General features: G+C 44.9%; 1 protein-coding gene across 1 annotated transcript; it reads left to right on the top strand.

Moving 5' to 3' along the window:
• The first annotated feature begins 1011 nt into the window (after positions 1 to 1011).
• Positions 1012 to 12957, top strand: LOC123483174 (leukotriene B4 receptor 1-like). Its single transcript, XM_045212693.1, has 4 exons — positions 1012 to 2497; positions 2676 to 3238; positions 4180 to 4456; positions 11703 to 12957. The coding sequence occupies exons 2-4, from the start codon at positions 2727 to 2729 to the stop codon at positions 12114 to 12116; spliced, it is 1203 nt and encodes a 400-aa protein (XP_045068628.1). The 5' UTR covers positions 1012 to 2497; positions 2676 to 2726; the 3' UTR covers positions 12117 to 12957.
• Positions 12958 to 24717: the final 11760 nt, after the last annotated feature.

Consider the following 24717-nt stretch of genomic DNA (forward strand, 5'->3'; position numbering starts at 1 on the left):
AGTCTTCGACAGAGCTGCAACAGATCCCTTCCATTTTTGTTGATGGTGCTGTCACTGTTGTTTCTATGGGGGAGATTAAGATAGTTAGAAACAGTATGGCCTGTAATAAAGCTGTCCCCTCGTGTGGTCATTAGATCAGGTAGTGTTCCTGTGCGCGCATTTGTGTCCCAACAGATGAGCAAATTTTTTCTGGGCCTGGAAATGGCACGTCTCTTCCTCAAGGGTGGGGAATATCTCCTCTGAATCTCTCTCTCTATCTCCCCCTCTCTCTCTCCCCCCCCTCTCTCTCTCCCCCTCGCTCTCTCTCTCCCCCTCGCTCTCTCTCGTTCACTAGCTCTCTCTCGTTCTCTCTCTCTCTCTCTCTCTCTCTGTCTCTCTCTCGCTCTGTCTGAGAGAGAGAGAGAGACATCTAAAAATACAGTGACCCCCTCTCATATCATTACCAAGCCCTGCAATACCAAGAGCTGAGCAAAGAAAAAAGTGCCCTCATCCAGCTGGTCCTGGGGCTGAGTTGTTCTCTCTCTCTCTCTCTCTCTCTCTCTCTCTCTCTCTCTCTCTCTCTCTCTCTCTCTCTCTCTCTCTCTCTCTCTCTCTCCCCCTCGCTCTCTCTCGTTCACTAGCTCTCTCTCGTTCTCTCTCTCTCTGTCTCTCTCTCGCTCTGTCTGAGAGAGAGAGAGAGACATCTAAAAATACAGTGACCCCCCTCTCATATCATTACCAAGCCCTGCAATACCAAGAGCTGAGCAAAGAAAATAGTGCCCTCATCCAGCTGGTCCTGGGGCTGAGTTGTTCTCTCTCTCTCTCTCTCTCTCTCTCTCTCTCTCTCTCTCTCTCTCTCTCTCTCTCTCTCTCTCTCTCTCTCTCTCTCTCTCTCTCTCTCACATACACACAGCCCCACCTGCGATAGAAGAGCATGGGCAGAGCTAAGACGAAGGCCAGCACCCAGATACAAGATATAAAATATTTAAGTGCCTTTGAACGCGGTATGTATAGTCCTTCCCCCTGACGAATTGAGGCTGTTCTGAGGGCAAAAGGGGGTGCAACTCAGTATTAGGAAGGTGTTCCTAATGTTTGGTATACCCAGTGTAGTATACATCATATAGTGTATTTCCTCCTTAAAGCTGTCATGCAGTAATGGATGCAGTAATATAAAAATAGAGTTAGGGTGGATGCAGTCATATATAGAGAGAGTTAGGGTGGATGCAGTCATATAAAGAGAGAGTTAGGGTGGATGCAGTCATATAAAGAGAGAGTTAGGGTGGATGCAGTCATATATAGAGAGAGTTAGGGTGGATGCAGTCATATATAGAAAGAGTTAGGGTGGATGCAGTTATATAAGGAGAGAGAGTTAGGGTGGATGCAGTCATATAAAGAGAGAGTTAGGGTGGATGCAGTCATATAGAGAGAGAGAGTTAGGGTGGATGCAGTCATATAAAGAGAGCGTTAGAGTGGATGCAGTCATATAGTTAGGGTGGATTGATATGACGTGTTTTCACAGTGTTGTAGGAACGATGTTAAATCCATTAGATTTGTCAATCTTGATGCCACAGAGTCTGAATGCCAATGATTTCAGTATGTCGAGGGAGCTTACTGGTGTTTATCTTAGAATGATTGATATATGGAATATACTGCCTGGTTACAAGGGGATAACATCAGGGTGGGGAGTGCCAACTGATGGTTACCATATGTTGTTGAAGGAATGTGTAAAGAGGCTATATAACTGAGAGATTTCCTTTGTCTAGGAGTTTGGGTTCCAATGGGCAACTCACGTGCCGTTTGTTATACGAACCCGGTACCGCATCTATTAAATACATTGTATCAATTCTCCATCTAAGTGTTAAATATCTTCTTGCATATTGAATTCCTTGATACCCGAGAAACTCATCATAACAGTGGATGCAGTCATATATAGAGAGAGTTAGGGTGGATCCAGTCATATATAGAAAGAGTTAGGGTGGATGCAGTAATATAAAAAGAGAGTTAGGGTGGATGCAGTCATATAAAGAGAGAGTTAGGGTGGATGCAGTCATATAAAGAGAGAGTTAGGGTGGATGCAGTCATATAAAGAGAGAGTTAGGGTGGATGCAGTCATATAAAGAGAGTTAGGGTGGATGCAGTCATATATAGAGAGATCATGCATCATGGTACGATGCACACGGTCAAATGTGATGAGCACAGACTTCCTTCCTGACTTGTGGTGTTAGCAAGTCTCCTGTGTTTCCTCTTGTATTAAACTCAAAAACATGATGAAAGAAAAACAGACTGACAGAAGGGGAAGAAGAAAGAGGATAGAAAAAGGACTGAGACCTGTGGAGACGGATGGACGAGCAGTCAGTCAGACAAGCGGACAGACATACAGTCAGATAGACAGACAGACATGCATTAAGACAGACAGGCAGACAGAGACAAAAGCATAATACAAAATAGCTAATAAAAAGCACTTCCTGTGGATTTGAGAAGATCCAGGTTAAAAGGAGGATAAATCCATCTCATAAAGGTCAGTGTTGTGAAGTATAAAGCTATTTTAAGTGCTCCTTCAGTTGATATAAATATTGTGATATTTGTTGATACAAACATTGTATCTGTGTGTCTCTCGTCTCTCTCTGTGTGCTTCCCATAGTTATACGTCATACTATGTGTTCTAATTCTATTTCTATGGTCATCCTATCCAACAGTGGATTAACCCAAAGGTCCAGAAACACCAGATTCTTCAGTTGCCTTCGAAAATGGCGTCAGACCTCTTCATCTCCACCGCTTCCCCCCAGCTCTCCTCCACCCCTCCTCTTGTCTCCTTCTCCCCTCCTCTCTCCATCTCACACCAGATCGGTATCTCCATTCTGGTCCTGGCCTTTGTCTTTGGTTTCCCAGGCAACCTGTTCGTGGTGTGGTCGGTGCTGTGCCGCGTGAGGCATCGCTCCGTCACCTGCCTGCTCGTCTTAAATCTCGCCGTGGCCGACGCCCTGGTGCTGCTAAGCGCCCCGCTCTTCCTGCACTTCTTGGCAGGCAGGCGAGGCTGGGAGTTTGGGGCTGTGGCCTGTAAGACGGTGCACTACCTGTGCTGCGTCAACATGAACGTGTCCATCTACCTGATCTGCTTGATGAGCATGGATCGCTGGCTGGCCGTGGCGAGGCCCTTCCTGTCACAGAGGATGAGGACCAAGAAAACCCTGATGGCTATTCTGCTGGGTATCTGGGTGCTGGCCTTCGTCTTAGCTCTGCCCATGCCCTTCTATCGCAGGTGGGGCTGTGTGAATGTGTGTGGTGTGTGAAAGTGAGTGTGAAAGTGAGTGTGAGTGTGAGTGTGAGAGAGTGAGAGAGAGAGACTTAAATATTTTGTCTTGCCCATTCACACTCTGAATTGCACACATACACAATCCATGTCTCAATTGTCTCAAGGCTTAAAAATGCTTCTTTAACCTGTCTCCTCCCCTTCATCTACACTGATTGAAGTGGATTTAACAAGACATCAATAAGGGATCATAGCTTTCACCTGGATTAACCTGGTCAGTCTATGTCATGGAAAGAGCAGGTGTTCTTAATGTTTGTATGCTCAGTGTATGAATATATATATATATATATATATATATATATATATATATGAATATATAAGTATATTATGAAGTATAATAAGTCTGTGTGCTGTCTATTCTGTAAAAGAAGAACTGAAGTGGAGTCAAAATGTTGACAGGATGTTGATGCAACATACTGTAAGTATCAGTGGAGGCTGCTGGCCTTCGTCTCATAATAATGTCTGGAATGGCAGACAATGGCTGGAATGGAATGGTATCAAACACATTAAAACCATGTGTTTGGTACTATTCCATTCACTCCATTTCAGCCATTATGATGAGCTGCCTTCCCCTCAGCAGCCTCCACTGATAAGTATGTCTGTGTGAATTTGTTCTCTGACCACCATGGATCTGTGACTGGTGTGGTTGGAGAGGCATGAGAGGCGAGAGAGAGAGAGACAGAGTGAGAGACATCTAAAAATACAGTGACCCCCCTCTCATATCATTACCAAGCCCTGCTGAGTTGTTCCCTCTCAAACCTGTTCTCTCTCTCTCTCTCTCTCTCTCTCTCTCTCTCGCTCTCTCTCTCTCTCTCTCTCTCTCTCTCTCTCTGTCTCTCTGTCTCTCTGTCTCTCTGTCTCTGTCTGTCGCTCTCTCTCTCTCTACCCAGTAACCTGAAGCCCTTCCTGCACAAGAACATCTCCATGAACATCTGCATGCCGTATCACTGGGGCAGTGTGGGTCACCAGGTGTTCCAGTACCTGTTTGAGACCGTCCTGGGCTTCTTACTCCCCTTCACCTTCATCATCGTCTGCTACACCTCCGTCATCTGCCGGCTACGCAGCGCCATGTTCCAGCGCAAGGGACGGGGAAACCGCCTCATCCTCCTCATCATTGGCGCCTTCGCTCTCTTCTGGCTGCCCTACCACCTGGTCAACATCTTACAGGTATGCGAGTTCCTCAATGTATTTGAAAGTTATTATGTAGCAGTTCAATGTATCAGGTATAATAATAATAATAATAATAATAATAATAATAATAATCATAGGTATTATAATATTATTATTATTATTATTAATAATAATAGGCATAATAATAATATTATTAATAATAATAGGTATTATAATCATATTAATAATAATAATAATAATAATAATAATAATAATAATAATAATAATAGGTAGAATCCCTATCAGTGTCTCTGATGTTTATCTGTCTCCTCTCAACTCTTCACCTCATCCTCTTTCTCTTCTTCCTCCTCTATCCCTCTCTCTCTTCCTCCCTCTCTCTCGTTGGAGTGCATGCTGGGAGTGAGTCGTGAAGCAGGAGTGATTGTGAGAGCGACTGGATTTTTTTTCACTCTATTGGGTTTTGGTGTGTATATTATTTATATTGATTAGTTTAGTTGTTTTAAGGTTATCTTGTCTAACTATCACTAAGCACGTATAGGGGTGGTGGGATTGTTGAGGTTGTTTTTCGCGAGGGCACAACCAGCGGGTGGGGCTGGTTGCAATGGCCACTCGCGGAAGTTTGGAGTTTGAAAAACTTAGTCGGCGACATGGGAGTAAAGATTCCTGCTGCGGCCGGGTGTTCAGTGGAAGAATGTAGCTTGGCAGTGGGTGCTATCATTGGGTATGATAGCATCAAATCAGCCTCAAGGATGAATAGCGCTGTAGTGATATTTTTAGATTCCATTGAAAAGGTGAATATGATAGTTGAGAGTGGTGTTGTGTTGCGGGAGACGCAGACGCCGGTATTTCCGCTTATGAATCCGGCGAAGAAAGTTATACTTTCTAACGTGCCACCATTTGTTAGAGATGAAGTGTTGGAGCGAGAGTTATCTCGTCATGGTCAAATTGTATCTACAATAAAGAAGGTTCTTTTTGGATGCAAATCTCCGTTGCTGAAACATGTCGTGTCTCATAGGAGACAAGTGCATATGATTTAAAAAAAGGACATTGATGAACTGAATTTAGCATTCAGTTTTAAGATTGATGGATCTGATTATGTCTTCTACGCTTCTACTGAATCAATGAAATGCTTTGGCTGTGGAAGAGAGGGGCATTTGGTGCGTAATTGTCCCGAGAATGAGCGCGCAGATTCTGGTAGCAGCTCTAGTGCTGGTGCAGCTAATGCACCACCGCGAAGGGATGAACATGCTAAGGGTGCGGGTGCTGGGGAAGGGAGGAGGTGGGCAGATGTGGTAGGAAAAGTAGGAGAGGAAGGCAGTGTGGATACGGGGGCAATGGTGGTAGATCAGAACAAATAAGGAGGGGAAAAAGTCGGTGAGATTGCGACTGCCGTTGCTGAGGTGGTGCTGGAAAATGAAATTGGAGGTCAAGAGGAGATTGAAATAATAGAAAAGGAAGCAGCTGTTTTCAAAGTACCGAGGAGTAAGAGGAAGAATGTAAGGGGTGGTGAAGGGTCTAATTCCAAGAGGAAGGTAGAGATTGATAAATCAGTTGAAGATAAACAGGTTGTAGAGATGGTGGAGTTTTCTTCTGGGGAGGATAGCGAGAGTGAGTCATCTGATGCGTCACAACAAAATAGTGAAAAACAGTGGTGTGTAGTCATAAAAACTCAAAAAGTGGGGGTGTGGCCATCTTGTTCTCAAAAGGGTTTTTGCCTTTGTCATATGAGGTTGAAGAGGTAGTTGAGGGGAGGTTATTAAAAGTTAGAGCAAGGTATGAAAACATCACTATGTGTCTGATAAATGTATATGCCCCAGTGGTGGCAGTTGAGAGGGTATGTTTTTTAGAGACATTATCAAATACCATTGAGAAATGTAATAATGAAGATTATTTATTTATTGCTGGGGATTTTAACTGCACAGTCAGTGATTTAGATAGAAATCACAAAGAACCTCATATAGCCTCAAGGACTTTTTTAAAAACGCCTCATTATAACACATGGACTGTGTGATATTTGGCGGAGTCAACATGGAGGCACGAGACAGTACACCTGGGTGCATGTGAGAGAGAACACCATCTCTATGGCCAGGTTAGATAGGTTTTATTGTTTTGAGCATCAATCTCAGGTCTGTAAATCAAGTGTGATAACCCCAGTGGGATTTTCTGATCATTGTTTAATAACAGAGGTGGTGTTCATTAACGATGTAAAACCCAAAAGCGCATATTGGCATTTTAATATAACTTTATTGAGTGATGCTCACTTCAGGAAATGTTTTAGTTTTTTTCTGGGAGAGGTGGAGGTCTCAAAAGGCCAGTTTTGTATCCCTTCAACACTGGTGGGATATAGGGAAAATCCAGATTCAACAATTATGTAATCAATACACGAGGAATGTCACCAAGGATATCACCAGATCAATGAAAGCCCTAGAGACTGAAATAGTGGAACTCATGACGTTGGTTGAGACCACAGGAGATCGAGGCCATACTCAGGCCCTCAAGAGGAAAAAAGCTGCATTGGCAGACCTGCTGGGTATCAGAGCACAGGGGGCATTGGTAAGAAGTAAGTTTCAGGGAATCTCTGAAATGGATGCCTCATCCAAATTTTTCTTTGGTTTAGAGAAAAAGAATGGACAAAGAAAAATTATTAATTGTCTCAAATCAGCTGTTGGACAGGAGCTCACTAGCCCTAGTGAAATTAGAAAGAGGGCAGTAGAGTTCTATGCTGAGCTCTACAAGTGTGAGTACAAAGAGGATAAAACAGTGACACAGCAGTTCCTTGATGGGCTCCCACAGGTGGCTGCAGAAGCTCAGGTTGAGCTAGAGCAACCATTGTCTTTGCAGGAGCTATACACTGCATTAAAAGGCATGGAAAATGGAAGGGCACCAGGCATTGATGGGCTTCCCGTTGACTTTTTAAGTCTTTTTGGGCTATGTTGGGAGAGGATTGGCTAGCAGTAGTTAATGATAGTTTAACCGGAGGGTTACTACCAATAAGCTGCAGAAGGGCTGTCCTCACCCTACTGCCCAAAAAGGGTGACCCTAGGGAGGTGAAGAACTGGAGGCTGGTGGCTCTATTGTGCACTGATTATAAGATCCTGTCAAAGGCTTTGTCCAACAGGCTGAGGGAGGTGATGGGGCAAATCATACATACGGACCAGTCCTACTGTGTTCCTGGCAGGCAGATAGGGGATAACATTTCTCTGATTCGTGATTTTTTGGACGTCTCTAGGGCTATTGAGTTGGATGCTGGTCTAATTTCAATTGATCAGGAAAAGGCATTTGACCGAGTTGAACATCAATACTTATGGCACACTTTTGAGGCGTTTGGGTTCAGCTCTGGTTTTATTGCCATGATAAAGGTGATATATGGTGACATTGAAAGTGTATTGAAAGTTAACGGTGGTTTGAGTGCTCCTTTTAAAGTGTGTAGAGGTATTAGGCAGGGATTTTCTTTGTCGGGAATGTTATATGCCATTGCTATAGAGCCACTACTAAATAGCATTAGAAGTCGCATTGAAGGGGTGTACCTTTCAGAGGATATTCCTCCTATCCGTCTCTCAGCCTATGCTGATGATGTAGTTGTTTTAGTGAAAAATCAAGCGGAGGTGGATAGTTTGAGTCTAATGGTTGATCGTTTTAGGGGAATATCCTCTGCAAAGGTAAATTGGGAAAAAAGTTGTGCTTTACAGATTGGAGAATGGTCTGGAGGGATCATGGCTTTGCCAGGGGGGCTGGAATGGTGTAAGGGAGGTTTTAAGTATCTTGGAGTGTACCTAGGAGATGAGGGGACAATGGAAAAAATTTGGATTGGGGTGGTTGAAATGGTGGAAGGGAGGATGAGGAGATGGCATTGGTTGTTATCGCGTATGTCATATAGGGGGCGCACTATTATAGTTAACAATGTGATTGCCTCTGCACTGTGGCATCGGTTGTCAGTTTTAGAGCCACCATCTGGCCTTCTGGCTAAGATACAGGCAATTATTGTGGATTTTTTTTTGGGATAAATATCACTGTGTTCCACAAAGTGTTTTGTATTTGTCAAAAGAGGAGGGGGGACAAGGTCTTGTACATCTTGCTAGTAGGGCTGCTGCTTTCCGGTTTCAGTTTATTCAAAGGTTGCTTTATGGACCGGAAAATGTGGTTTGGAGAGGGGTGGCAGGTCTTGTATTACAGCAGGTTGGGGGATTAGGTTTAAAGAAAGCTTTATTTTTGGTTGATAGTAGCCAGATTTCTAGGGAGGGAGTACCTCCGTTTTACAGAGGCCTTCTTAGGGTGTGGAGCATTATGAAGGTGTCCAGACGAACGTCAGCGGAGTCAGCGCATTGGCTGTTGGAGGAACCTCTGGTGTATGGGGCAAGACTGGATTGTACAACTGCAGCTGTTCCATATTTCTCCAAGATTCTGGTGAAGGGCAAAATCATCACCTTAAAACAGTTAATGGCCATGGCTGGGACCGCCTTAATGGATGGAAGACGGGTGGCTGAACATTTGGGGGTGAGGTCGGAAAGGATTGTCGGACAACTGCTGGGAAGCTGCAGGAAGGCTCTGTCAGCAGAAGAGTGGGTATGCTGAGTAGTCACAAGAAGAAGGTACAAGATGAAAACGTCTAATTTCCAAGACTAGGGATTACACCCAATATCCCAGAGTCAGAAAGAAAGGCGTTATTGCTGGATTTGAGAGGGTTGGAAGAGGTGGGTTTGGATGAGGTGAATGGGAAAGACTTATATAGGGGGTGTGTCAAGGTTTTAAATAAAGATACATTGAAAAATAGAAAAGACACTCCATGGAGGGTAAAATTGGGCATTGATGACAAGGTAAAGCCAGCATGGAGAGCACTGTACAAGCCACCGTTACAAAAGGGTACTGGGGATATGCAATGGAGGGTTTTGCATGGAATCGTTGCAGTTAATGCTTTTGTATCTGTTATTAACTCAGATGTTGGAGATGGATGCCCTTTTTGTAATATAAGAGAAACCATTTTTCACTGTTTTATGGAGTGTGAGAGGATAAAACCTCTCTTGGAAATGCTGGAGTCTTTGTTTAAAGCTGTAGGGGAGATTTTCAATAACACTGTTTTTATTTTGGGGTTTCAATATAGTAAGCATCAGAAAAGAAAATGTCAACTGTTAAATTTTATTTTGGGACATTTTTACATTTACATTTTAGTCATTTAGCAGACGCTCTTATCCAGAGCGACTTACAGGAGCAATTAGGGTTAAGTGCCTTGCTCAAGGGCACATTAACGTCATTTAGCAGACGCTCTTAGCCAGAGCGACTCACAAATTGGTGCGTTCACCCTATAGCCAGTGGGATAACCACTTTACAATTTGGGGGGGGTTAGAAGGAACACTTTATCCTATCCCAGGTATTCCTTAAAGAGGTGGGGGTTTCAAATGTCTCCGGAAGGTGGTGAGTGACTCCGCTGTCCTGGCGTCGTGAGGGAGCTTGTTCCACCATTGGGGTGCCAGAGCAGCGAACAGTTTTGACTGGGCTGAGCGGGAGCTATGCTTCCGCAGAGGAAGGGGAGCCAGCAGGCCAGAGGTGGATGAACGCAATGCCCTCGTTTGGGTGTAGGGACTGATCAGAGCCTGAAGGTACAGAGGTGCCGTTCCCCTCACTGCTCCATAGGCAAGCACCATGGTCTTGTAGCGGATGCGAGCTTCAACTGGAAGCCAGTGGAGTGTGCGGAGGAGGGGGTGACGTGAGAGAACTTGGGAAGGTTGAACACCAGACGGGCTGCGGCATTCTGGATGAGTTGTAGGGGTTTAATGGCACAGGCAGGGAGGCCAGCCAACAGCGAGTTGCAGTAGTCCAGACGGGGAGATGACAAGTGCCTGGATTAGGACCTGTGCCGCTTCCTGTGTAAGGCAGGGTCGTACTCTCCGAATGTTGTAGAGCATGAACCTGCAGGAGCGGGTCACCGCCTTGATGTTGGCGGAGAACGACAGGGTGTTGTCCAGGGTCACGCCTAGGCTCTTCGCACTCTGGGAGGAGGACACAGCGGAGTTGTCAACCGTGATGGCGAGATCATGGAACGGGCAGTCCTTCCCGGGAGGAAGAGCAGCTCCGTCTTGCCAGGGTTCAGCTTGAGGTGGTGATCCGTCATCCATACTGATATGTCTGCCAGACATGCAGAGATGCGATTCGCCACCTGGTTATCAGAAGGGGGAAAGGAGAAGATTAGTTGTGTATCGTCAGCGTAGCAATGATAGGAAAGGCCATGTGAGGATATGACAGAGCCAAGTGACTTGGTGTATAGGGAGAAAAGGAGAGGGCCTAGAATTGAGCCCTGGGGGACACCAGTGGTGAGAGCACGTGGTGCGGAGACAGCTTCTCGCCACGCCACTTGGTAGGAGCGACCGGTCAGGTAGGACGCAATCCAGGAGTGAGCCGCGCCGGAGATGCCCAGCTCGGAGAGGGTGGAGAGGAGGATCTGATGGTTCACAGTATCAAAGGCAGCAGACAGGTCTAGAAGAACAAGAGCAGAGGAGAGAGAGTTAGCTTTAGCAGTGCGGAGAGTCTCCGTGACACAGAGAAGAGCAGTCTCAGTTGAATGACCAGTCCTGAAACCTGATTGGTTTGGATCAAGAAGGTCATTCTGAGAGAGATAGCAAGAGAGTTGGCTAAAGCCATGTCAATTTTTCTGAGTAGGAAACATAAGATATAAACGGGATATGGGCAGGATGTAAGATGTGTTTTTAAAGGATTAGTGAAAGCAAGAATAAAAGTGGATTTTGAGTTCTTCTCAGCTGTAAAATATCTCCCATTGTTTGAGGAGAAGTGGGCTTACGAAAGAGCGGTTTTTTGAAACTATTTTTTGTTGATGAAATGAGTTGAATGTATATGTTCTTTTTTATTTTATTTTATTTAGGAATTACATTTGTTTTCATTTCTGAAAAGGCAGTGTGCCATTATTTATGTTAACACTTGAGTTTTATAAAAACTCAAACTCTCTCTCTCTCTGTCTCTCTCTCTCTCTCTCTCTCTCTCTCTCTCTCCTCTCTCTCGCTCCCTCTCTCTCTCTCTCTTGCTCTCTCTCTCTCTCACCTCTTTTTCTGTCTCTCTTTCTCTCGCTGTCTTTCTCTATCTCCCTCCTCTTTCTCCCTCTCTCTCTCTCTCTCTCTCTCTCTCTCTCACCTCTTTCTCTGTCTCTCTCTTTCTCTCGTTGTCTTTCTCTCTCTCCCTCATCTTTTTACCTCTCTCTCTCACTATGTTTCACTTTCTTTCCCTCTCTAACCCCCAACACACTCTCTCTCCCCCTCCTCCCTTCTCTCCCTCCCAGGTGATTGGTCTGCTGGGTGACAACGCCACTCTCACCAATGCTGCTGTATTGGCCCGTCCCAACGTCACGGCGTTCGCCTTCCTGAGCAGCAGTGTGAACCCTGTGCTGTACGTGTTCGCCGGCAGCTCCCACATCCGCCAGGCCGGCTTTAGCTTCATGGCCAAGCTGTTCGAGGGCACCAACTCCGAGGGAGGTACCTCCGGCTCCTTCTCCCGCAGCACGAGGTCCAGCCGAAGTGGTTCCACAGCCCTGTACGAGAGCTCTGTCCTGCGCTCGCTGTCACTCAAGCCTGGGTGGTTGGGGAAGGAAAAGGATCGGGGTAGGGATTGTGGAATAGAGCTGCGTGGAGTTGAGGTCGAGGTTAACTCCAATCCGGAGTTCAAGACTTTGACGTCCAATGATCAGTCTGAGTAGTGTTACTTTTTTAACAACTTTTTCTGGCCTACTGTAGTAATCCTAGATTATTAATCGTATTTCATGTATTTCATGAACATATTTCTGATAAATGTGCTTTATTGCAAGTGTGTCTGTGCGGTTGCCTTCATGCAATTTCTGAATTAAAATATTATACAATTTCTTAATAAAGTTTTCACCTGTTGACAAATCAAGGAAGAGGGGAAGCAATGGTTCTAGACACTGACATGCGAGGTATAGCCAAATGACGTCAGTGACTGGAGCTGTGTTAGGAAATTAACATTTCCATGATGACCTCACTATTGTAATTGTGGTTAATTATTACAAAATGTTCTGGGCAGGCAAATCAATGGAGAACAGTAGCTGGCTATAGTTGCACCATTATTCAAATGCTTTCAAAACACACAACGCATTACATACAGTAACTTCTAGTTAACCTAAGGTAGCGTGACAAACAACTATTTGGGTGAATTGGATAACTTGGTCATTTTTGCTATCAAACGGTGTCCTAAAATGGTCAGTAAAATAAAATAAAAAACACATATTAAGAAGATGAAACGGATTTGATCGTATGCCTCTGTCGACACCCTAACAACCGTATGTCTGTGTGCCAGAGTTAGTGGCCCTAACCGCAAGGCAAGACCACCCATACCACAGGAGATAGGAGTTATTCTTGACAAGGCAAAACTCTGGGATTACAACCAAATTATGGATCACTAAAATATACAACTTTTACATTACCGTGTGGTTTACCAATAAAACGGTCTGACGGTGATGTGGACATACTCAGTATACATATCCCGAAAGAAATAAATTATCTCACTACAATACATTTTAATAGAAAGTTAGCAAAAATAGATAAGATCTTGCTACCATGGAAAGGTAAATACCTGTCTATTGGTGAAAAAAATCACCCTGATTAACTCTTTAGTCATATCCCAGTTTACCTACAGTGGGGAAAAAAAGTATTTAGTCAGCCACCAATTGTGCAAGTTCTCCCACTTAAAAAGATGAGAGAGGCCTGTAATTTTCATCATAGGTAAACGTCAACTATGACAGACAAAAATAGAAAAAAAAATCCAGAAAATCACATTGTAGGATTTTTTATGAATTTATTGGCATATGATGGTGGAAAATAAGTATTTGGTCAATAACAAAAGTTTCTCAATACTTTGTTATATACCCTTTGTTGGCAATGACACAGGTCAAACGTTTTCTGTAAGTCTTCACAAGGTTTTCATACACTGTTGCTGGTATTTTGGCCCATTCCTCCATGCAGATCTCCTCTAGAGCAGTGATGTTTTGGGGCTGTCGCTGGGCAACACAGACTTTCAACTCCCTCCAAATATTTTCTATGGGGTTGAGATCTGGAGACTGGCTAGGCCACTCCAGGACCTTGAAATGCTTCTTACGAAGCCACTCCTTCGTTGCCCGGGCGGTGTGTTTGGGATCATTGTCATGCTGAAAGACCCAGCCACGTTTCATCTTCAATGCCCTTGCTGATGGAAGGAGGGTTTCACTCAAAATCTCACGATACATGGCCCCATTCATTCTTTCCTTTACACGGATCAGTCGTCCTGGTCCCTTTGCAGAAAAACAGCCCCAAAGCATGATGTTTCCAACCCCATGCTTCACAGTAGGTATGGTGTTCTTTGGATGCAACTCAGCATTCTTTGTCCTCCAAACATGACGAGTTGAGTTTTTACCAAAAAGTTATATTTTGGTTTCATCTGACCATATGACATTCTCCCAATCCTCTTCTGGATCATCCAAATGCACTTCAGACGGGCCTGGACATGTACTGGCTTAAGCAGGGGGGACACGTCTCGCACTGCAGGATTTGAGTCCCTGGCGGCGTAGTGTGTTACTGATGGTTGGCTTTGTTACTTTGGTCCCAGCTCTCAGCAGGTCATTCACTAGGTCCCCCGTGTGGTTCTGGGATTTTTGCTCACCGTTCTTGTGATCTTTTTGACCCCACGGGGTGAGATCTTGCATGGAGCCCCAGATCGAGGGAGATTATCAGTGGTCTTGTATGTCTTCCATTTCCTAATAATTGCTCCCACAGTTGATTTCTTCAAACCAAGCTGCTTACCTGTTGCAGATTCAGTCTTCCCAGCCTGGTGCAGGTCTACAATTTTGTTTTTGGTGTCCTTTGACAGCTCTTTGGTCTTGGCCATTGTGAAGTTTGGAGTGTGACTGTTTGAGGTTGTGGACAGGTGTCTTTTATACTGATAACAAGTTCAAACAGGTGCCATTAATACAGGTAACGAGTGGAGGACAGAGGAGCCTCTTAAAGAAGAAGTTACAGGTCTGTGAGAGCCAGAAATCTTGCTTGTTTGTAGGTGACCAAATACTTATTTTCCACCATAATTTGCAAATAAATTCATTAAAAATCCTACAATGGGATTTTCTGGAATTTTTTTTCTCAATTTGTCTGTCATAGTTGACGTGTACCTATGATGAAAATTACAGGCCTCTCTCATCTTTTTAAGTGGGAGAACTTGCACAATTGGTGGCTGACTAAATACTTTTTTGCCCCACTGTATTTGCTTATGGTATTGCCTACACTTAGCGACCTATTTTTTAAATTATATGAGAAAAAATGATTCCGTTATATTTGGAACGGCAAGCCAGACAAAATTAAACGGGCCTATTTATGTAAAGTAATGAATTAGGAGGGCAGATATGATTAAATATTAAAGCATTAGACCTCTCACTAAAGGCGTCAGTCATACAAAAGTTATATTTAATTCCGAACTGGTTCTCTAGCAGATTAGTAAGAATGTCTAACCCCATGTTCAAGAATGGTGTCACAACTTCCTCCGAAGCTGCCTCCTCTCCTTGTTCGGGCAGGCTTCGGCGTTCGTCGTCACCAGCCTTCTAGCCTCATCTCATCATTCCATTTGTTTTGTCTTGTCTAATACACACACCTGGTTCATATCCCCCCATTAGTGCATGTATACGTGTTCCCTCTGCCCCCTTGTCCTTGTGGGTGATTGTTTAATGTGAGGAGAGAGTAGCTCGGTTGAGCTACGTGTATTTTGTATTGCCGGGGTATATTTTCCCTGTGTGCCTGTTTTGTTCCAGTGCGCCTGTTTTACGCACTGGACTGTTTGACGCTATCCTGCGTAACTCTGTATTTCGGAATAAACTCTGTATTCTGTGATTTACCCTCCTGCGCCTGACTCCTTCAAATCACCCATCACAAATGGCATTTTCCCCTTTATTCAGATTACAACCTCTCACTTTCGGTTATTTGAAAATGAAATAATCTCCAGAATATCCCTATTTTTAAAACAAGCCATAGAAAGTTGGTTGCAATTTCAGTTTAATCCACCAGAAAAGACAGAACAAATAATACAACAAAAATGGTGGTTAAACTCAAATATACTAATTGATAATTGTTTTAAAAACAATCTGAAAAATATTTAAAAATAAAGTAAAATCTTTGTAAATTATATCATAAATAGGACTGGTGGAGTTATGTCACACATGCAGCTAACAAACATAAATGGAAATGTCTGCTCTACCCAAAATTACAACTAACTAATTGCAGAATTACCGCAAAAATTGAAGAGACAAGTGGAAGGGGGAAAAAGTAAGGAACTTTTCTGTTGGCCCTCCATTTAAGACCAAAATCGGTTTAACAAAATTGTGAGCATACCAGTTTCATTTAAGGACCAAAAAATTGACAGCTGTGCCATATAGACTGCAAAATAGTTGGGAAGAGATTTTCGATGTACTGATTCCATGGCACATGGTTTATGAACTGATACAAAACACCGGATTCAAAACGTAGAATTTTTCAATTTAAATTATTATACAAAATTCTTGCAACCAATAGATACAACCATCCCAGCTCTGCAGATGTTGCTGCAAAGAGACATAATCATTAGATCATTTGTTTTGGTACTGTCCATTTGTAGCTTGTTTTTGGTCACAGGTTCAGGAATGGTTGAAGAATTGCAACATTTACCTGGAGCTAACTCTGCAAATAGCACTGCTGAGTGATTTGAAAAGTCAAAGTCATTCGATCAATAATATAATAATACTTTTAGCAAAAATGTGTATCTTTGATTTACAATCTATAGAAACTATGATACTAGAAAGGTTCAGAACTTTTGTGAAACATCACAGCACAGTTGAAAACTATATGGCAAATAAAAATAAAAACAGGATGGTGTTAAGAGATAGATGGGAGGGGTTGGATGAAGCTGAAGGGTGGGACTAAATACAACAAGATCAAATATACTGTGTCTGTAAAATGTATATGGATTCGTAACTTTTGTGAAACAGCACAGTTAAAAATATATGGCAAAGTAGAAACCAAGCTGGATGGACTTCAGAGATGAATGGGAGGGGTTGATGGTAGCTGAAGGATGGAATTAAAAAACAAACAAAAGATAACTGTTGTAAGGAACATTGTGTCTGTAAAATGTATACAGTATGTATCAGCTGGAAGTAGAAGCCTAAGTGTTGTTGTACATTCGTTTACTCCAAATAGGAGAGGAGTGGGTTAGGGGAAATTAATAAAGGAAAATATATTTAAAAATATATGTATACAGTGGGGGAAAAAAGTATTTAGTCAGCCACCAATTGTGCAAGTTCTCCCACTTAAAAAGATGAGAGAGGCCTGTAATTTTCATCATAGGTACACGTCAACTATGACAGACAAAGTGAGATTTTTTTTCTCCAGAAAATCACATTGTAGGATTTTTTATGAATTTATTTGCAAATTATGGTGGAAAATAAGTATTTGGTCAATAACAAAAGTTTCTCAATACTTTGTTATATACCCTTTGTTGGAAATGACACAGGTCAAACGTTTTCTGTAAGTCTTCACAAGGTTTTCACACACTGTTGCTGGTATTTTGGCCCATTCCTCCATGCAGATCTCCTCTAGAGCAGTGATGTTTTGGGGCTGTCGCTGGGCAACACGGACTTTCAACTCCCTCCAAAGATTTTCTATGGGGTTGAGATCTGGAGACTGACTAGGCCACTCCAGGACCTTATAATGCTTCTTACGAAGCCACTCCTTCGTTGCCCGGGCGGTGTGTTTGGGATCATTGTCATGCTGAAAGACCCAGCCACGTTTCATCTTCAATGCCCTTGCTGATGGAAGGAGGTTTTCACTCAAAATCTCATGATACATGGCCCCATTCATTCTTTCCTTTACACGGATCAGTCGTCCTGGTCCCTTTGCAGAAAAACAGCCCCAAAGCATGATGTTTCCACCCCCATGCTTCACAGTAGGTATGGTGTTCTTTGGATGCAACTCAGCATTCTTTGTCCTCCAAACACGACGAGTTGAGTTTTTACCAAAAAGTTATATTTTGGTTTCATCTGACCATATGACATTCTCCCAATCCTCTTCTGGATCATCCAAATGCACTCTAGCAAACTTCAGACGGGCCTGGACATGTACTGGCTTAAGCAGGGGGACACGTCTGGCACTGCAGGATTTGAGTCCCTGGCGGCGTGTGTTACTGATGGTAGGCTTTGTTACTTTGGTCCCAGCTCTCTGCAGGTCATTCACTAGGTCCCCCCGTGTGGTTCTGGGATTTTTGCCGTTCTTGTGATCATTTTGACCCCACGGGGTGAGATCTTGCGTGGAGCCCCAGATCGAGGGAGATTATCAGTGGTCTTGTATGTCTTCCATTTCCTAATAATTGCTCCCACAGTTGATTTCTTCAAACCAAGCTGCTTACCTATTGCAGATTCAGTCTTCCCAGCCTGGTGCAGGTCTACAATTTTGTTTCTCGTGTCCTTTGACAGCTCTTTGGTCTTGGCCATAGTGGAGTTTGGAGTGTGACTGTTTGAGGTTGTGGACAGGTGTCTTTTATACTTATAACAAGTTCAAACAGGTGCCATTAATACAGGTAATGAGTGGAGGACAGAGGAGCCTCTTAAAGAAGAAGTTACAGGTCTGTGAGAGCCAGAAATCTTGCTTGTTTGTAGGTGACCAAATACTTATTTTCCACCATAATTTGCAAATAAATTCATTAAAAATCCTACAATGTGATTTTCTGGATTTTTTTTCCTCAATTTGTCTGTCATAGTTGACGTGTACCTATGATGAAAATTACAGGCCTCTCTCATCTTTTTAAGTGGGAGAACTTGCACAATTGGTGGCTGACTAAATACTTTTTTCCCCCACTGTGTATATATATATATTGTCACGCTCTGGCTCCGGGACTGTGTAGTTTGAGCCAGGGTGTATTCATTTGGTTGTGTTGGGTATAGGGTGTGTTCATTTGGTTGTGTTTGGTTTTGGTTGTAGTGTCTTGTCTCGTCATGTGACTCCCAATCGGAGGTAACGAGTGTCAGCTGTCGGCTCGTTATCTCTGATTGGGAGCCATATTTAAACTGTCAGTGTTCACCTTAGGGTTGTGGGTTTTTGTTCCATGTTTCAGTCTGTGTACTGAGGACTTCACTATCCGTCATTGTTTATTGTTTTCTCGTTCGTGCACTTTAACTTTAATAAAGTCATGTTCGCTACAAACGCTGCGCTTTGGTCCACTCCTTCCGTAGACGGCCGTGACAGAAAAACCCACCAAAAAAGGACCAAGCAGCGTGTCCAGGAGCAAGGAGACTGGACATGGGAGGAAGCGCCGGGTAAGGAGATCGAGAGGCTGGCGATGGCCCAGGTGGGCAAATCGTGGTCCTGGGAGGACATGCTCGGGGGGCAAGGGACCTTGGGGGAGGATCAAGGCCCTGGCGAGAGAGGAGCAACGGCGTCAGCAGGGCCATCGTCGGAGGGACGAGAGGCAACCCCAAAACGTTTTTTGGGGGGCACATGGCTTGGGCGGCTGGGCAGCAGGAGGCTGCCACAGGGAGACGTGGAGAGAAGGCTACCGGATTACGGGAGCCATTGGCGAGTAGAGGGAGGGAAGTAATTGAGGCACGGCGGGAGAGACTGAGGTGTGTTACCAGTCCGGTCCGGCCCGTTCCTGATCCCCGGTTAAGGCCAGTGGTGTGTGTTCCCAGTACGGACCGGCCTGTTCCTGCTCCACGTACCAGGTCTACGGTGTGCGTCGCCAGCCCAGCCCGGCCTGTTCCTACCTCTCGCACCAAACCTACGGTGTGCGTCGCCAGCCCTGCCCGGCCGGTTCCTGTTCCTCGCACTAAGCCTACGGTGTGCGTCGCCAGTCCTGCCCGGCCGGTTCCTGCTCCTCGCACTAAGCCTACGGTGTGCGTCGCCAGTCCTGCCCGGCCGGTTCCTGCTCCTCGCACTAAGCCTACGGTGTGCGTCGCCAGCCCAGCCCGGCCTGTTCCTGCTCCACGCACTAAACCTACGGTGTGCGTCGCCAGCCCTGCCCGGCCGGTTCCTGCTCCTCGCACTAAGCCTACGGTGTGCGTCGCCAGCCCAGCCCGGCCTGTTCCTGCTCCACGCACTAAACCTACGGTGTGCGTCGCCAGCCCTGCCCGGGCCGGTTCCTGCTCCTCGCACTAAGCCTACGGTGTGCGTCGCCAGCCCAGCCCGGCCTGTTCCTGCTCCACGCACTAAACCTACGGTGTGCGTCGCCAGCCCAGCCCGGCCTGTTCCTGCTCAACGCACAAAGCCTACGGTGTGCGTCGCCAGCCCAGCCCGGCCTGTTCCTGCTCAACGCACAAAGCCTACGGTGTGCGTCGCCAGCCCAGCCCGGCCTGTTCCTGCTCCACGCACCAAACCAACGGTGTGCGTCGCCAGCCCAGCCCGGCCTGTTCCTGCTCAACGCACAAAGCCTACGGTGTGCGTCGCCAGCCCAGCCCGGCCTGTTCCTGCTCCACGCACCAAACCAACGGTGTGCGTCGCCAGCCCAGCCCGGCCTGTTCCTGCTCCACGCACTAAACCAACGGTGTGCGTCGCCAGCCCAGCCCGGCCTGTTCCTGCCACCCGCACCAAGTCTACGGTGCGCGTCGCCAGCCCGACCCGGCCTGTTCCTGCCACTCGCACCAAACCTACGGTGCGCGTCGCCAGCCCGGTCCGGCCTGTTCCTGCCACCCGCACCAAGTCTACGGTGCGCGTCGCCAGCCCGACCCGGCCTGTTCCTACCACTCGCACCAAACCTACGGTGCGCGTCGCCAGCCCGGTCCGGCCTGTTCCTGCCACTCGCACCAAGCCAAGGGTGCGAGTCGTCAGCCTGGTCCAGCCCGTTCCTGCTACTGCGCACCAAGCCAGGGGGTACGAGTCGTCGGCCTGGTCCAGCCCGTTCCTGCTACTCGCACCAAGCCAAGGGTGCGAGTCGTCAGCCTGGTTCAGCTCGTCCCTGCTACTCGCACCAAGCCAAGGGTGCGAGCCGTCAGCCTGATCCAGCCCATTCCTGCTACTCGCACCAAGCCAGGGATGCGAGTCTTCAGCCTGGTGAGGCCTGTTCCGGCTCCACGCACCAGGCAAAGGGTGCGTATCGTCTGCCAGTTCCGGTCCATTCCTACCTCACGCGCCAAGCCAGGGGGTGCGCGTCGGAGGTCCTGATCCAGCAAGCTGGGTCAGATCGGACCGGGGGCACTACGGGGGAGTGAAGTGGGGTGGTGGTCAAGCCCGAGCCGGAGCCGCCTCCGAGGAGCAACACCCACCCAGCCCTCCCCTATTTTTGGGTGTAGGCGCGGTCGGTGTCCGCGCCTTTAGGGGGGGTACTGTCACGCTCTGGCTCCGGGACTGTGTAGTTTGAGCCAGGGTGTATTCATTTGGTTGTGTTGGGTATAGGGTGTGTTCATTTGGTTGTGTTTGGTTTTGGTTGTAGTGTCTTGTCTCGTCATGTGACTCCCAATCGGAGGTAACGAGTGTCAGCTGTCGGCTCGTTATCTCTGATTGGGAGCCATATTTAAACTGTCAGTGTTCACCTTAGGGTTGTGGGGTTTTTGTTCCATGTTTCAGTCTGTGTACTGAGGACTTCACTATCCGTCATTGTTTATTGTTTTCTCGTTCGTGCACTTTAACTTTAATAAAGTCATGTTCGCTACAAACGCTGCGCTTTGGTCCACTCCTTCCGTAGACGGCCGTGACATATATATATATATATATATATATATATATATATATATATTTACAAAAAAATATATGGGGGATTGGAAATGACGCAGACAATTACGTTGATGGAATCTAAAATCTATCTGCACTATTAAGCCAGAGCTTGGCCATGTATTATACTGCTAGTGCTGTCTGGTCTTCTTTGCATAATAACCGTAGCATAGAGAGAACAGCAGGCCGAAGAGGTGAACAGAGCTACGTCATGGACAATACAATGTCTTCTGTATGCGTTCAGAGACCCGGTAGCCACCTCACAGTTAATCTAAGTTTGACTGTGTAAGAGACAGAGACAGAGACAGAGACAGAGGCAGAGGCAACAACAGAGAACAGCGGAGGCTCCTCAGAGCAGGAAGGGGAGGACCATCCTCCTCAGTGAATGTCATAAAAATAAAAATAGTGGAACATTAAAAAAGTTAACCTTTATAGACAAAACTATACTAAATATGTCACCAAATAATTGATTAAAACCCACTGTTTTGCAATGAAGGTCTACAGTAGCCTCAACAGCACTCTGTAGGGTAGCACCATGGTGTAGCCAGAGGACAGCTAGGTTCTGTCCTCCTCTGGGTACATTGACTTCAGTACAAAACCTAGGAGGCTCGTGGTTTTCACCCCCTTCAATAGACTTACACAGTAATTATGACAACTTCCGGAGGACATCCTCCAACCTATCAGAACTCTTGCAGCATGAACTGACATGTTGTCCACCCAATCAAGGGATCAGAGAATGAATCTAGTACTGAAACATAAGCTACAGCTAGCTAGCACTGTAGTGCATAAGACATGGTGAGTAGTTGACTCAAAGAGAGAGAAAGACAATAATTGAACAGTTTTGAACAAATTAATTTCTTCAAAAATTAAGGAGAAGCAAGAGCGAGTGAGAGAGATATTTTGTTGTATTTTCTTTCACTTTCACTTTCACTAGCCTACTTAACTAGTGAATGCAGCTAGCTAGTTTAGCCTACTCAAACACCTGGCTCAGACAGAGAGGGATGCTATGGTAGCTAGCTGGCTATGGCTATCCAACACTGGAACTCTTCCATGTCAAGGTAAGCTTTTGGTTTTATTCATTTATTGCCACTGAGGCCCGCCGGTGTAACTGCTAAACTGCTTGCTGCTGACTGTACACTGTACTGCATGATTGTAGCAGGTTTACTAACACGTTAGTACTAGTAGCTATGTTGACTATTACGTTAATATGGTGACAACGATGTAGGCTGTGTGTAACGGTTATGATAGGAAGGTTTGGCTTGGATTTTTTTTCCCGCCTGGTCACAGAAAGCTGATGTGATGTGCACTGATGTCCAGAAGTGAAGGGAAAAGGTGAGAGGAGTAGAGCACGTAGATGCAAGAAGGAATTATACAACGATTAAAGGGAGTATGATTTTTAAAATGTGGCTGCTATGAAAGTGAACTGTGTTTGCATGTGATCGGGGTGTATTCATTCTGCCGATTCTGTTGAAAAAGGTTTCTTAAATGGAAGCAAACAGAACGAAACGGGGATACACATACCTGAATTTGTCCAATAGAAACATTAGTTTGCAACTGTTGGACTAATGATTACAACCTAGATCAGCTAGATGCAAGCAAGAGTGTGCAAGGCGGTATTGAATGTGTCACTGTCTGTCACCTTGATTACACCTTGATTCACTCAAATTTCTCTCAACCTGTGCACCTACGTTGTAAACTTTCATTCATAGCCTATGTTGTAGCAACCTCATGGTGGGTATAGTAACAAACCACTAGAATGGCATTTCAATATTTTATTTTAAAACTTGTGACAAGTGAGTGCTAAATGTTCGTAAGTCTTACTTGTCGATGTTGACTTATTAGTTTGTGGCTCAAACAGTTCAGACTGGACAGTCGGTTTTGTGAGAAGACATCTTCGGAATTAAGACGTTGGCGTCAGAAAGTTCCGATGACTGCCGTAAAGCTTGTGGATGTCGTGAAAGTCCTCTCTTTCGATGATTCAGTCGTATGAGTTGCTAGCTTAAACGGTTTGGGTTTTACAGATGATTTTCTTGTCCAGATCCTATCATGTGTAGAAAAACATTGCTTTCAAAGGCCTCATGTTATGGAATAGGCGCAAGCTTTATGTCGGCGTTAAGAGGGGATTGATCTGCAGGTAAGTCTCTAGCATAAACACACAGGGAGCTATTCAATATTCAAAATGACGTCACGTGTGACGTGCGGGGCATTCAATTGACTCTTTAGAACACACTTTGACAGCATCGTGATTGTATAAAGAAACAATACTCTCATAATCTACAACGTTATTATTAAATCACACACAATGTTATAAAATGTCAAACTAAATGTGGTAATTTTACAACAGAAAAATACTACTAAAAGTTCTGCAGCCTCCAACAGAATCAGTGAATGGTAGACTCCAAATCCTGTATGGCCACATCGTTAAGAGCCATCGTCTACTCTCTCCTACCAGCTCCAATAGCTCCTTTCAGTAAAAGTTACCTGGTCAGACAAACTCTAAAGATATGGAATAACTTAAAGCTGAACCTATATATTAAAGATATATACGTACTACCTCCTCCTCTACCCCTACCTCCTCTACCCCTAGACATACTGTACGTACTACCCTACTCCCCCCTGGTTTATAACCATCTATTTCCAACATCCCTTGCAGACAAACATTTGGATATATGGAGATAAAAATTGTGTGAAATCACATTATGACCTTTATAAAGATTGCACCTTTGAATCATTTGAATATCTCTGAAATAAATTAAATATTCCAAATTCCCACTTCTTTAGATACTAACAAGCCTGCGATTGGACCAAAAACAAAAATGAATGATTTCCCAAAGGTGCAATCTCACAACAAAAGGGTGTCTATCAGCTGTTTATACAAAATTACTAACTGTTTGGAGTCCTTGCCTAAAGACATTGCGATCAACTTGGGAACAGGATTTAGGAATAAAATGAGTTGGGAAAGTATTCTTCAAATTGGGTCATTCATCCCCCTTCCTCTCCACTGTAACTATTCCCCAGGTCATATTAGTGTGTAGCTTAAACTGTTCGGACGTTACAGACAGAAGTTGGCAGATTGGCCGTACTGACTTCATACGAGTCCTCTACAGTGCATAAGGGAAAGTATTCAGACCCCTTCACTTTTTACACATTTTGTTACGTTACAGCCTTATTATAAAATGGATGAAATAATTTTTTCCCCCCTCATCAATCTACACACAATACCCCATAATGACAAAACAAAAACAGGTTTTTAGAAATGTCTGCAAATGTATTAAAAATAAAATACAGAAATATGACATTTACATAAGTATTCAGACCCTTTACTCAATACTTTCTTGAAACACATTTGGCAGCGATTACAGCCTAGAGTCTTCTTGGGTATGACACTACAAGCGTGGCACACCTGTATTTGGGGAGTTTCTCCCATTCTTATCTGCAGATCCTCTCATGCCAAAATTGCCTGATACTTGGTGGAATTCATTATGCCATCAATCTTTCTTCTGGCAACCCTTCCAAAGAGCCTGTGGTTGTGGAGGTGGCGTCTGATGGTGCTTTTTGAAACCTGGTGACCCCAAGACGCCACCAAGGCCTGCGATTCTT

The sequence above is a fragment of the Coregonus clupeaformis genome, unplaced genomic scaffold (genome assembly GCF_020615455.1).
Source record: "Coregonus clupeaformis isolate EN_2021a unplaced genomic scaffold, ASM2061545v1 scaf0039, whole genome shotgun sequence".
NCBI lineage: Eukaryota > Metazoa > Chordata > Actinopteri > Salmoniformes > Salmonidae > Coregonus > Coregonus clupeaformis.